Genomic DNA, 13,598 nt, shown 5'->3' with positions numbered 1-13,598 from the left:
CACGTCTTAGTTATTTACTTGTATTATCAGTGCACATCCACCATTGCATATTCAAAACAGAAAAAGTGGACTTTGAATGTCATACTTCTAAGGGTCTGTGGGGTGTGGATATTATCTAGTTGAATCACATGGCAAAGTGTTGTGTTTGTTACCGGCTCTGCTGACAGAATACAGTATACACTGACATCACATACAGTCCCAGCTCACAGAAAAACAATGGTCAGAAAAGTGAGAAAATTTCAAACAGTTTAAGTCATCACAGCATAATTTCTTCACAAAAATAAAAAATGAGAATGAGGCTGCATCCAATGTCAGTTCCCAAGTGACTCATTTGTTGCTGAGCAAGGAAAGCCACTTCCAGTGGTGAGTTGATTATGTTGTATTTGATTGCAGCAGCTCAGAAAGAGATCCAGAGAAAACTAGCACAGGAAGAGGAAAGGCTGGAGGCCTGAAAGCTGGCCTCTGCAATGTGCCATGCACGGTCTTCAGCATTTCCCAGTTACCTCCCTCAATTATTTTCTTTCTAGAACTTACTACTACCTAAAAGTGCCCAATCTACTATTCTCTGCCAGTCCCCCTTGTGAAGACAAGAACATTGTCCATCTTGTATCCCCAGTGCCTGTCATACACAGGAGCTCAGTAAACATCTGACCATATCTATATATATAAAAGCCTAATATGCAAGTGTCCCCTTGGGAGTTTGATCACTTGCTATGACATGTGCTGACCACCAGGGGGTGGCGCAGAGCAAAGGAAGGCCCCAGCCAGCAGCCAGCAGCCAGAAGGCCCTGATTGGCCCTGATCGCTGGCAAGGCCTAGGGACCCTACCTGTGCACAAATTTTGTGCACTGGGCCTCTAGTCTATATATATAAAAGTCTAAGCGACCATACAACTGGTTGACTGAATGACTGGTCACTATGACATGCACTGACCACCAGGGGGCAGATGCTCAACGCAGGAGCTGCCCCCTGGTGGTCAGTGTGCTCTCATAGCCAACTTCCCATGGTCCCTCCCCCCAGCCGGCCGCCCTGATTGGCCTTGATCGCAGGCCAGGCCGAGAGACCACACCCATGCACGAATTCGTGCACTGGGCCTCTAGTGAATGAATAATATATTTTAGGTGATAGGTTCAGAAGGCCTATATACTTTAAGCCCTCCAGGTGAAAGTGTTCATTCAACACATATCTATTCAGGGCTGGGCCTTCCTTCTCTATGAATGGAGGACCTCCCAGAAAGCTGACTGTGCCTGCAGAGCACACAATGAGCCTGCCCATTGTGCTCTGTCCTTATCCCAGGACAGAGTAAAGGCTGGGAGTTGGCTTGCCATGGTGGTGAAGATCCATCCTGGGAGATTGAATTTAACCTGTTCAAGATGCCTTGGCCTCTTTGAGACTTCTTTGAATGGAGGCATGCCCGGGATGCTAGGAGATAGCTGTGATGTGTCCAAGAAGTTTTGGAGGCAGCTAAGTACGGCCAGGGAAAGATCAGCATGGGGCTTTCCCTGCCCTGGACAACTACAACCATGGGCCAGACTGATTCTTAGCTCCCTCCCAAAACATGCCACTTCCACCAGCCCTGGGTGGTTCTTGACAGGGGTCAGGGAACTGGTCCCTGTGCTTCAAAGAGGGATAATGATGTCCAGGGGTAAGGAGTGAAATACCATTTTGGCCCCAAGCTCTAGGAGTTATTATTATGATTCTAAGAGCTTAAAAATTAATAATCATGAAAACAGCAAGCACAGAGTTAGGAGCCAAGTACTGATCTCGGGCCCTCACGTGTATTCCCCCATCTCGTCTCCCTCTGACCTCACAGGGCAGCACTGCAACATACCTGAGGTGCAGGGAAGTCTCATAACCATCCCATTTCTACCTCAGGAGGTGTTGAGGGTGGAACTGACCCAAGGCCTGCCAGGCCTTCATCCTACACACCTGACCAGTCTACCACATGGCCCAGACTGTGGCTGACCAAGCGATCTGAAAATCTCTGGGCACTCTGGCTCTTGCTTAAAGCAAACAGGGCCACCCCTCACAAACAGTCCAGCCTTCTGGCTGCATCTGCACTAGAACTCTTACATGTGATGCCCTGTGCTATGGTGGCTCCTTCAATCCAACCCTATGAGGTTGTAGTTTGCCCTGAATGAATGAGGATGCTGAAATAAAATGGCTGTCCTTGGTATGCAGTGCTGCACAGCACAGCCAGGGTTTGAGTCCTATCCATCTGATGCCCAAGTTCAGTGCCTTACCAACCTTACCAGGAAGAAAAGTCTCCCACCAAGGACACTCCAGCTTGATTCATTTTAGCAATGTGTTACTTGCTCCTCACAAACCCAGGCTCCTGTCTTCAAAGGAGGTGACTGCTGCCCCACCACTGATAGGCTTGTGTGTGGGCAATTAGATCCATGAATATACCAAGTGGGGCATTACTCCACGGTAGATATTTCACCACAAAATAATTATACTCCATAATGCTGCTAACAAATCAAGCTAGACAAATGAGTGATGTGTGCCTTATCACCTTCATCAACAGTATTTTGGGGCTGGCCTAGGGCTGACGGGGCCCTGGAACAGGCCCCCATTGTCAGCCTTCAACACTTTCCAGTGACCTTAGGAGCTTAGCATATGCCACTCTCTGCAGATGGGAAAACCAACATTCACAGAGGACAGTCCCCTGCCCAGAGAACAGCAGAGGTGGGATGTAGACCCAGCTCCAGGGCCCACACACCGAGTGACCGAGCTGTGCTTGGCTGAGTTGGAGGGCTGTGTTCATCGATTTAGGAATCCTGAGTTTCAGATCTGTGAGCGGGTAAGGAAAGGGCTGCTCTCATTTCCCCACTGGAGGGCAGATTAGGAGTAGGAGTAGGAGAAGAGGGACAGGTCCTGAGTACCTAGGAAGCATTGAGAGATGAGGAGGGGAGGGGAAGGGTCCGCAATGACAGAAAGTTCCAGAGGAGAAAACCTGGGTATCTGGAAGAAGAAAGGGAGACGGGAGGGTGGTAGGCAATGGGAACTTCAACACTGTCTAATGCACAAGGCTCCGGGAACCTTCTCCTGAGCACCTGCTCAGTATAGGTCTGACACTGTCTGAGGAGCAGAACTCTAAGGCCTGCTGAGAGCCTCAGGGCACATCCCACTAGGAGCCTAAGTTCCCCAACACTGGGGTTGCAGCACTGCCATGCTCAGTCAGTTACAGCCAAGTCCCAGCCCTCCTCTTACCTTTCCCTCCCCTAATGACCATCCCTTACCTGTATAAACCCACATCCAGGCAGCCAGCTCCAGAGACAGTGAGATTTGCACATTTGTCCACCCATTCATTTGAGGACCAGTAGGCATGGATTCCTACTCAGACCTATATGGATGGATGTTGAGGGTGGGCAGGTCCACCCAAGGGAAGAAGAGGGTTCCAGGACTTTGGGACCCTGTGTAGGCTCTCTCAGGCCATCATACCCATCCACCCTAATGATAGGCCTATAAACTAGACTGGCTTACTCACACATTTAAAAACTGCCTCCAGTGATATCAGATACCCCAGAAAGCCAGCAACCTGGACCCTCCCTTTCTGTCATCTTCCTGTACCTTCCCGCCTCTTGCTCTCTGGAACCCCCTGCTACCATTAGCCCTTACTCCCCCACCCTACAGACTTGACCCAGTATGGCCTGCAAGACCAGTCATATACTTCCTCCCCTTGACATAACTGGCTTGGGGCAGACACAGCAGCCACCCTGCCTGATGAAAGCTCAGGCTCCCCCTTCCCCCCGCCCCCTGGCTCTGAGAGTCAGGGCCTGGCATCAGTGTGATAGGGCAGGGCCCAGCCTCCCCTCCAAGGCTCAGGAAGGCCAATGATACCAGTGATTGCTGGCCTAGGTGAAACGCTGCTGCCTGAAACTGGCTGTGTGAGAGCCAGGCCTGCTCTCCCTGTGTGGGCGCCTTTACTCCCTGAGGGCTCCCTGCCTGGGTGTAGGCCCTGGCACAGTGACTAACGAAAGAACTTGGGCCACTTGACCCCTGAGGGCCTCAGTTTCCTTGCCTAAAAACTACAGAAGTTGAGATCAGGTCTCTGATGCCTTCCTGGCTCTCATCTCAGATGCCAAACTGTGCCCATCCCAGCCACCAGAGCCCGGCAGAAGGGCAATGGGCAGGGAGGAGCTGCTTACCCGCTCCACAAAGCCGTGCTTGTGCTTCAATTTGTACACTCTCAGCTTGGGCAGGAGACTCTCAGTGTAGTTCTTGTCCTCCAGCCCATGCAGCAGGATGCCATGGAAGGCCAGCCGGCACATGTTGGAGTGAATGTCCGCATTTAGCCTGAAGCCAATCACCAGGCACAGCCGAGGGCAGGTGACAGGCTTTTCAAACTCCACGAGGGCCCACTGCTGTCGGGGACAGAGGCCTTCTGTGGCCTGGCCTGCCTTCTCGGTGGCCTGGTCACTGCCTGTTGACCCTGGCTCAAGATCCTTGCAGAGGTACTGTTCCTGGAATAGGTATTCTCGGGAGAAATCGAAGGTGTTCAGCACAGGCTCGTGGTCAAAGTTGTCTGGGGCAGGGCTGAAGAACATCAACCGGCCCATAACCGTCTCGTGGCCCAGTGTGATGTGGAACTTGGCCTTGGTCTGCAGGGGTCCCCGGAAATATGGGATCTTCTCCACGGAGATGATGGCCGCATGGACAGTGTGCAGGGACTCAGGGGCACACACCAGGCCACGCTCTAGCAGCTTGGGATCAAACTGAGTGACACAGATGCCCAGCCGGTCTCCCTGCATGGCCGAGGTGACAGGCATGTGAAACATCTGCATGGACTTCACCTTCTTCACCACCTAGTCAGGAGCAAGAGACAAAAGCTCATGAGACCCACAAGCCTGGAGGTTAAGGTGAGGGGTGCCAGCTGAGGAATCCCTGTCCTCGCCAACACTCACCTGGCACCTGGTGTGCCAGCCAAAGGGAGCTCTGGGGCCGGCCAGACTCCTCTTAGACAGAGAAGGCTCCACCCTGCAAATACAGGCCTAGGTCCACAGGGCACCTAGTCCAGGATGTGGGCAGTGGTCACAGCAACCAAATCCTGCACTACCTTAGTTTCCTCCAACCTTCTAGTCCCTGCTCTACCCCAAGCCCCATTCCCACACTTTTTTTGCCTTAAGCCCTCTTATATAGGCTTGCCACCCCATGCAGAATAGTCCTCCCATTTCCTCAGCCTGCCAAGTTATGCTCATCTGTCCTTAAAGGCCAAGGCCAAACACCACTGCTCTGGGAAATCTGCCCAGACTCCAGTGGGTAGGATCTGTCTCTTTCTCTGTGGTGCCACCTCAGCCCCTCTGAATCACACTCAGCCCGCTGTGCTATCACTGCTTAATTTGTGCCTGCCTGCCTCCTAGTCTGTGGGCTTCTCCTGGGCAGGGCCACTCTTCATTCATCAACACATAGACCCTGGCTATGTGCCAGGCACTGTTCTAAGGGTAGGAATAGAATGAGGTCTGTTTCTAAAGAAGTTAGTATCCAGAAAAAAAATTACAAATATAGTAGTATATTAACTAAATTATATTAATACAAATAAAATACAAAATTTTATGTTTAAGTATATATAACTAATATACTAATATAATATGCGTATTATATAAGTATATATAACTAATATACTTATATAATACGCATATTATATATAACATGTTATAGAGAAGGCCTGGGGTTGAGGGAGGGTCTGGCTTTTTTATTTTTATTTTTTTATTTTAATATCTTTTATTGATTTTTTTACAGAGAGGAAGGGAGAGGGATAGAGAGTTAGAAACATCCATCAGCTGCCTCCTGCACACCCCCTACTGGGGATGTGCCTGCAACCAAGGTACATGCCCTTGACTGGAATCGAACCTGGGACTCTTCAGTCTGCAGGTCGATGCTCTATCCACTGAGCCAAACCAGTTAGGGCGGGCCCAGCTTTTTTAGATCAGTGGTCAGGAAAGACCTCTGTAGAGGCGATGTCTGAACCAAGACCTGATCAGAGGAAGAAGCTGTGTGAAGGTCCAGAAAAAGTTCTAAACAGAGGAACCAATGAGTGCAAAGGCCTGAAAGAGGCTTGTTCAATTTGAGAAATAAACAAAGAGGTGGGAGGGCTTCAGCAGGGAGGGCGGGGAGGGGAGGGCAGGCAGGCGGAAATCACCCAGGAGTTTAGGCAAACTTGATTTTATCTCTGCTTCTAAACCATTACACTGACTCTATACCAGGCAGATTTCTGCACCCACAGTTTGTAAATCAGGAACAGACATGGGATAGGCTCTAACAAATGGTCACAAAATAAATGAATGCTCCTACAAAGATCCACTGTCTCGGAGGTGAGATGAAATCATGTTCATGGATTTCTGCTTAGCAAAGCAGAGAAATGTATATTTCAGAAAACCTACCATCAAAAACTGTTAAACTAAAGACAATTTTGACCTTTAGGTCACAAACATCCCTGTCTACAAAGTGGGGTGTGGGGCACACTCATTTTCTCCCTGGATAAAGGGAGAATGCTATGCTGACATCAGGCCCAGGTCCCTTCCTGGAGAGCCATAATACTCAAGTGTTTGTTTAAAGATCATTAACTACCTACCCAAGAGGTCAGGGGGCAGAGAAAGTGAGAAGCACAGTGTCAAAAGCCACAGCCAAGATCAATCAAAGAGAAACATAAAACATCTCTGAAATGGTCTGTAAGGGCAATGGGAAACTTAGATTTTTAGGAATGCATCTCAGAGTAACTGGAGAATTTGAATATTACCTTACACTAAGTGTCTGCTCAGTGAGGTAGAAACCCAAATCACAACTCTTCTCCTAAGAACTGCAGCAGCCCAGTGTGATGTTCTCTGGCCTGAAACCCTGCTCTCCCTCCTCCCAGCCAGCTTTCTAAAACACGGGTCTGATGATGCAATCCTTTGGCACCAACATGTACATGGGCTCCTATCTCTACATCATGACTTTCTAATCTTTTGGGTGAAACTGTTATTAACAGGAAAATGCTTTGGTCAACTGAACTTCTATGGGGAACCAGTCCCTCCCAGTGAGTGACATGCTCAGGGTAGGTGGGGGCTGCCATGGCTCCCAGCACCTTCTCTGCTTGCTGGACTCCTCTGCCTTCACTGAAGCCTCCCACCATCAGGCCCATTTTACAGCTCTTCCTGACCCATGTTCTCCCAACCCTTTAATCACAGCCAATGGAAGCTTTCATGATTCATTACACACCCTGTAGTTCTGTATGTCTCTGCCCTGGGTCCATGAGGCTCCTTCTCCCTGGGACTTCTTTCACCTGGCAAATTCTCATTTATCCCTAAAATCCCAGCTCTCAGGGTACCTTCTGGGAGGGACTCCTCTGGACAGAGCTGCTTACTATCCTCTGTGACTCTGAACCTGACTTGTCATTGCTGGTTGACGGCCCTGTCAGTCCCACCTCTATGTGCTAAATGATTTAAATGACAATATAATAAACTAGATGCCCAGTGCACAAAATTCCTCACCCCAGCTTGTACCCTCTCGCAGTCCAGGAGCCCTCAGAGGATGTCCAACTGATGGCTTAGGCCCGTTCCCCATGGGTAGCGGGCCTAAGCTGGTGGTTGGACATCCTTAGCACTGCCGCGGAGGCGGGAGAGGCTCCAGCCACCGCTGCTGAGCTTGCCAGCCGTGAGCCCAGCTCAGGGCTTCTGGCTGAGCAGCGCTCCCCTATGGGAGTGCACTGACCACCAGTCTCCTATAGATGGTCACTTCTAAATCTTTAAGACAGGGGCCATGGTCTACCTACTGCTGCATCCTCAGTGCCAAGCACAGGAGGCTGCTGAAAAACCCAGTACCTCTGAACAGAATGATTGCCCCTGATTCTGGAAGAGAAATGCCTTTCGTGGCAAAAACACACCTGGCAGAGCACAGAGCTGAGATTCCAGCCCTGCAGGGGCCTGAGAGACCCTTGTGTTTAAGAGCCTTCCTGTGAGAGAGGGCAGCCAGAGCCTTTACCAACAGCCCCACCCCCACCATCGAGCTGACTGCCTAGCAGGCTTTATTCAAAGCATGATCTCTTTTCAACAGGGCTCGTGTTCTTAGGATTAAAATAATAAAGAATGCCTTAAGAGGGCACCGTGAAGAGCAGAAAGACTAATAACTGTGCAAATCAAGATTTTAAGGGCCTCGACAGGAAATTGTGAAACAGATAAAGATAGGGACAGGGTAGTGCGACACTACTGTGGGCTCTCACAGGGTGCATGCAGACAGCATTGCCACATGGAGCATTGGCAAGTCCTCATTCCACCAAGACACATTTCAAGAATATAAAATTCCATTCAGGACACCAAAAATAGAGAAAAGTGGGTAGTTTGAATGGGAAAAACAGACTTGCCTTTCAGTCATTTATTTTCTACCCATCTTTTTAACAACTCACTCACCCAATATAGGGGTAGGCAAAAGTATGTTTACAGTTGTAATACAAATAAGTAATACAATAATAAATAAATAAGAATAAGTGGTGTTTCACACACTCACAACTGTAAACCTACTTTTGCTCCCCCTATATCTACTAATATCCATGTCAAGAGGCTGAGGCACTGTATATGCACTCATTCAACCCATACCTATTAAGTTTCTCTCACGCATCTCAATGATACAGGGGTAAGTAGAACAGAAACAGTTTCAGTCCTATGCTTGTGGGGGGCGGTGGTGGTAGTGCATGAATTAAATAATCAACTAATAAATTCAGGATTACAAAACTATGGGAGGTACTATTAGACAAAATAACTGGAGTACCTAATTCCTCCTGGGTGGTCAGGGAGGGCTTCCGTGAGATGGTGGCACTGAAATTGACCAGCTGGATGAGAAGGAACCACCCACAGGGACTCCAGGCAGAGGAAAGGGCAGGGTGGAGATGGGAAAGAATGTAGTTTGTTTAAGGGACTGAAAGACAGGGAGGCTGGCTGAGGGGAGTGGAGTCAGGCTGGAGACACAGACCAGCCACCTTCACTATGTGAAGAATAACAGAAAGCCACTGGTGGTAATGAGTTGAGCAAAGGAACGACACCTTTAAATGTGCACTTTTAAAAAACCACTTTGGCTACACGGTGTGCAGAATAGATTAGGAGAAGTGGAGAAATAAAGGAAAGAAGGAGACTAGCAAGGAAGAGACTCAGAGGATTCTTTCTGCAGGAAAAGGATGGGATGGTGTAACAGACTGGATGTGGACTGAGGAGAGATTGGCACATACAGAAGAACTCCCAGACTTCCAGTCTGAGGGCCCACCTTACACTAACTGGGAGAGAATACGGACGAGGTTTTGGAGGGGCAGCTGTGAGTTCTGTGATCAGATGTCTCAGAAACAGCACAAGAAAAGGACCTGGCAGCTCCAGGAGAGGTGAAGTTCAGGAGCTGGGAGAAGACACACCTAACAGTCTCCTGGCATTTGCACTTGGATGTCTGGCGGCATCTCCGCCTCATTATGTCTAAGACCTATCTCCTTCAGTCCAATTGTTCTCAGAAATGGCAGTTCCACGTTTTCAGACACTTGGGAGAAATGTGGTTCCATTTTGGCTCTCCTCGGCTCTCTTGTACCCAAATCCAGTCATCAGGTGATGTAATGGGCTTTATCTTCAAAACAGGTCCCAGCTCTTCCCACTACATCCACTGCCTACCCTGGTCACTGACCCATTGGGCTTTGTTATGTCCTTCCCCCTGCAATCCATTCTCCACAGCGTAACTTAAATGTAAGATGATATGACACTGGAGTTTTGCCTCCAAGCTCTCTACCAGCTTATCATCTCGCTCCTAAAAAGCTAACGTCCTTACTATGACAAGGCCCTGAAATCAGCCCATTATTCCCTTGACTTTATTTGCTGTGATTCCCCTGCCCCCCAACCGGTTCGTGTCACTTCAGTAACATAAGCCTTCTTGCTTTTTGCTCCCTAAACATGCCAAGCACGCATTTACCGAGGGCAGCGGTTCTCAACGTGTGGGTCACGACCCCTTTGGCGGTCGAACGACCCTTTCACAGGGGTCGCCTAAGACCATCCTGCATATCAGATATTTACATTACGATTCATAACAGCAGCAACATTACAGTTACGAAGTAGCAACGAAAATAATTTTATGGTTGGGTCACAACATGAGGAACTGTATTTAAAGGGCCAGAAGGTTGAGAACCACTGACCTAGGGCCTTTGCATTTGCCTCTGACTGGGATGCTCTTCCCCCAGATATCCCTATTTCCCTTTCCTCCTTCACTTCGTGTCTCTTTATCAGAGTCCATCCTTGACTCCCCAATAAGAGATAGGACCACCATATTCTTTTCCTTGTTTTATTTTTCTTCATAGCACTCACTACCACCTGGCATATTTGTTTACTGACTGTCTCTCTATACTGGAATGTAGCCTTTATGACAATGAGGGCTTTGTTTTTTCCATCTTTATTTCTAGTGTTGAGCACATTGCCTGACAAACAGGAGACCTCAATATATATTTGTGGAATAAATGAATGGAGTCATAGATAGGTACAACACTGTCCCTGCCCTTGGAGAATTCCAGTCCAAGTCTGGCATCTACATATCCATAAAGGTCCATGCAGATACATCCCCTTGCTGTGGGAGCAGGACCTGCTGGGCACTTAGAGGTTACATTCAACCTTCAGGGTAAGGAGCCTTCTAAGCAGAGGAGAAGTAAGGCTGAGGCTCACCAGGTCCCCATGTTTTCCTGGCGGAGTGTAGTTAGAATGGCAGCAGAGGAAGATGGGTGACAGAGCAGGAAGGTTACTGCTGCCGGACACCTGTCTGAGAGGGACAGGAAAGGACCACCAGTCAGGCCCAGCTCCTGGTCTGGCTCCCCACAGGGTATGGTTGTCTCTTCTTGTCTGCCATCTGCCTGGCATCAAGCACTTCTGGGGAAGAGAGGAATGGACTCAGGGAGGGAGGAAAAATACATCAAGCAAGAAACAATTTTTAAAACCTAAGTTCATGCTTGCTAAGCAGTTTGGCCCTTTCTGATGAACAAAGAAGCTTTACCATCATCTGGGTCAGTTATTCTTCATAAAAACCCTATAGGGCAAGTCAATATTTTTACATTCAATTTTATGGATGAAGAAACAGAGGTTTTGATGTCTCCAAGGTCACAAAGCAAATAGGATGAGACTTGGGACAATAAACTCTGGGACAAAAGGTAGGCCCTGTCTCCTGACCAGCTGAGCAGAATCTGTGCCATGGGCTGGCTGGAGCTGGGGGCAGAGTAGCTCGGCCCTGCCAGGGGCTGGGGGGTCTGGATGATGGACAATGCAGTGCCCCCAAGGGATGAACCCAGAAAGATGGCTCTGGAGAAGGAGCAGAGGGAAGATCCCTCACCAGCCACTGTGATAGGAGCCCTTCTCAGGCATGGAATAAAGCCAGGAAAGCCAGGCCTGCCATGAGACCCACGCTGCAGAGGCAGGAGCAGTCCAGCTCTCTCTCCTCCTGCCATCAGCTGCTGCAGCTGCCCTGGCCAAGGTCAGCAACAGCCTCCTGCTGGCTGAGCCCAGTGATTGGTTTCAGACCTGACTTTCCTGGTGTCTGTCTTTGGGTAGCACGGTAACCCCTAGCACAGGACAGACACTCAGTAAATGTTTGCTGATTGAGCAAATGAACCCTTTCTGTCTCTCTCCTCTCAGACCTGACATGGTCAGATACTCTCTCTGGTCTACTATCTGCAATTTGGTTTTACAGCATTCTGAGGATTTTGCAGGATACTGTGCCCAGAAGGACCTGGTTTCTCTTTCTGAGGCTACTGAAAACCACCAATGGAAGCGACTCCAGGTGGAAATCATCATGAGTTCACCCGTTTTCCTCAGCACATTGCATGGAATAGCAAGCACCCAATGAATGTTCCAATGGACTTCATCATGTCACCACGTGGCCCACAGAGAGATAAAAAAGACACACATTCCACATCTGCTGGATACCTACGCCCTGTGAGGAAGCTTTACAGACCACAGTCCATATAATTCTCCTAACAAGCTCTGAGGTGGCTGACCATGATCTCAGTCTACAGACAAGAAAACTGAGGCCCCAGAGTTTAGGACACGTATCTGTAGCATCCAGATCTGCCTGTCATGAGAGCCCGTACTCTATTACTCTATAAACCACAAATACATGTCCACTCCACCACAGAAAACCAAAATGATACACAATCACCACTGTGAATTTCACTTGCCCACAGGGAGGTCTTTGGCAGCATTCCTTCTATAGAATACGAAATGACAGGCCCAACACCATCACACAAACTAAGGGGACAGCAGTGTTTGGGATCCTCCTGGCATTCTAGAGAATTAACAGATGCTTGAAAGAAGTGGGCAAAACCCTGTGCCTAGGAGTCTTTATGATGTGCAGAAATTTTTGTAATAATGGTATTGGCTGTAATGAGATTGAACTTCTATTATCCATTATCATTCCATTAATGAGCCTGGGAGCTCCTGGCTGTGCCAAAGGCGAGGGTCGGGGCCTTGCAACTTCATCTTACTTAATCAAATGTAAATCGAAGAGGAAAAGAAACACACAAGATTTGACACTAATAACCTTACAGCAGGATCAGTTACTTCAATTCAAAGAGGTTCAGACCGGAGCGGGGAAAATGAAATAAGCTTTTAAAGATCAGTCTAGGTTTGGCTCCATCAGACCTAATAAGGTTTCAATCTGGCTGCTCTTCTTCGAGCTATGTACAGATAAGACATCCCCCACGTAATGCATTAACTGAGAGAGCAGCGTGGGTCCCTGGGGGATGCCAGCTTTTCCCTTGTTGTTCAGACCCCAACTTCCCTGGCACCACCGCTGGGATGCAAGAACGGAATGTCAAATGAAACTTAGGGACTCAATTCTCACCCACTTATTTTTTCAAGGAATGAAATTCATTCAGAAAGGAAATCAAATAATAACCACCTTTGTTCTCACCATCCGGAATTGACCAAGATATTGTCATTCATACTTCAAGTCTTGATGTTGAGAAAGAAGTCCCCCTGTCCTACTCCTCTCCCTCAAAATCCCCTGTAGCAATTACCTTCATGAATTCTTTATGTCCTTCTATTTATATATTTACACCCATGTATGTGTCCCTAATAGTATATTTGTTTGTTAGTTTATACAAATGGTACCATATTATCACTTAACTCTACTACTTACCTCCTTCCTTCTGTATTATGTTTTTGACATCTATTTATATTGAAAGATATACAGATTTATAGATCTATTTATATGTTTACATAGATCTAGATATACTTCTACCTATCAATCTATCTAGGCTGTTCTTTCTTACTGCTATATAGTGTTCTTTTAAAAAAATCCTCACCTGAGGGCATACTTACTGATTTTAGAGGGGCTCAAACCCACAAACTAGGTATGTGCCCTGACCAGGAACTGAACTCACAACCTGTCCGTGTATAGGACGATGCTCCAACCAACTGAGCCACACCAGCCAGGGTCAGTATTCCTTTCTATGACAACTCCACCTTTTATTTATCCATGCCCTTATTGATAGCCACCTTGGCTGCTATTCTTCACTACTATAAATAATGTTGCAGTGACTATTCCTGTATTCATCAACTTATACACGTGCACAGTGCTTTTCTAGTGTAGGTATCTGGATGGAAAACTGGTGT

At 48.1% G+C, this 13,598-nt stretch overlaps 1 protein-coding gene across 3 annotated transcripts in view; it reads right to left on the bottom strand.

The window, feature by feature from the left end:
• EEFSEC (eukaryotic elongation factor, selenocysteine-tRNA specific) overlaps positions 1–13,598 on the bottom strand; it is a 228,066-nt gene that overhangs the window by 46,289 nt on the left and 168,179 nt on the right. For all 3 annotated transcript variants that reach the window (XM_006091305.3, XM_006091304.3, XM_023756145.1), the window contains one exon: positions 4,152–4,808. In XM_006091305.3, coding sequence (XP_006091367.1) covers positions 4,152–4,808 — 657 coding nt within the window. The remainder of the gene's footprint in view (positions 1–4,151; positions 4,809–13,598) is intronic.

Source organism: Myotis lucifugus, unplaced genomic scaffold, assembly GCF_000147115.1.
Source record: "Myotis lucifugus unplaced genomic scaffold, Myoluc2.0 scaffold_90, whole genome shotgun sequence".
Lineage (NCBI taxonomy): Eukaryota > Metazoa > Chordata > Mammalia > Chiroptera > Vespertilionidae > Myotis > Myotis lucifugus.
The sequence above is the reverse complement of the archived record's forward strand: the minus strand, read 5'-3'. Positions and strand labels throughout refer to the sequence as shown.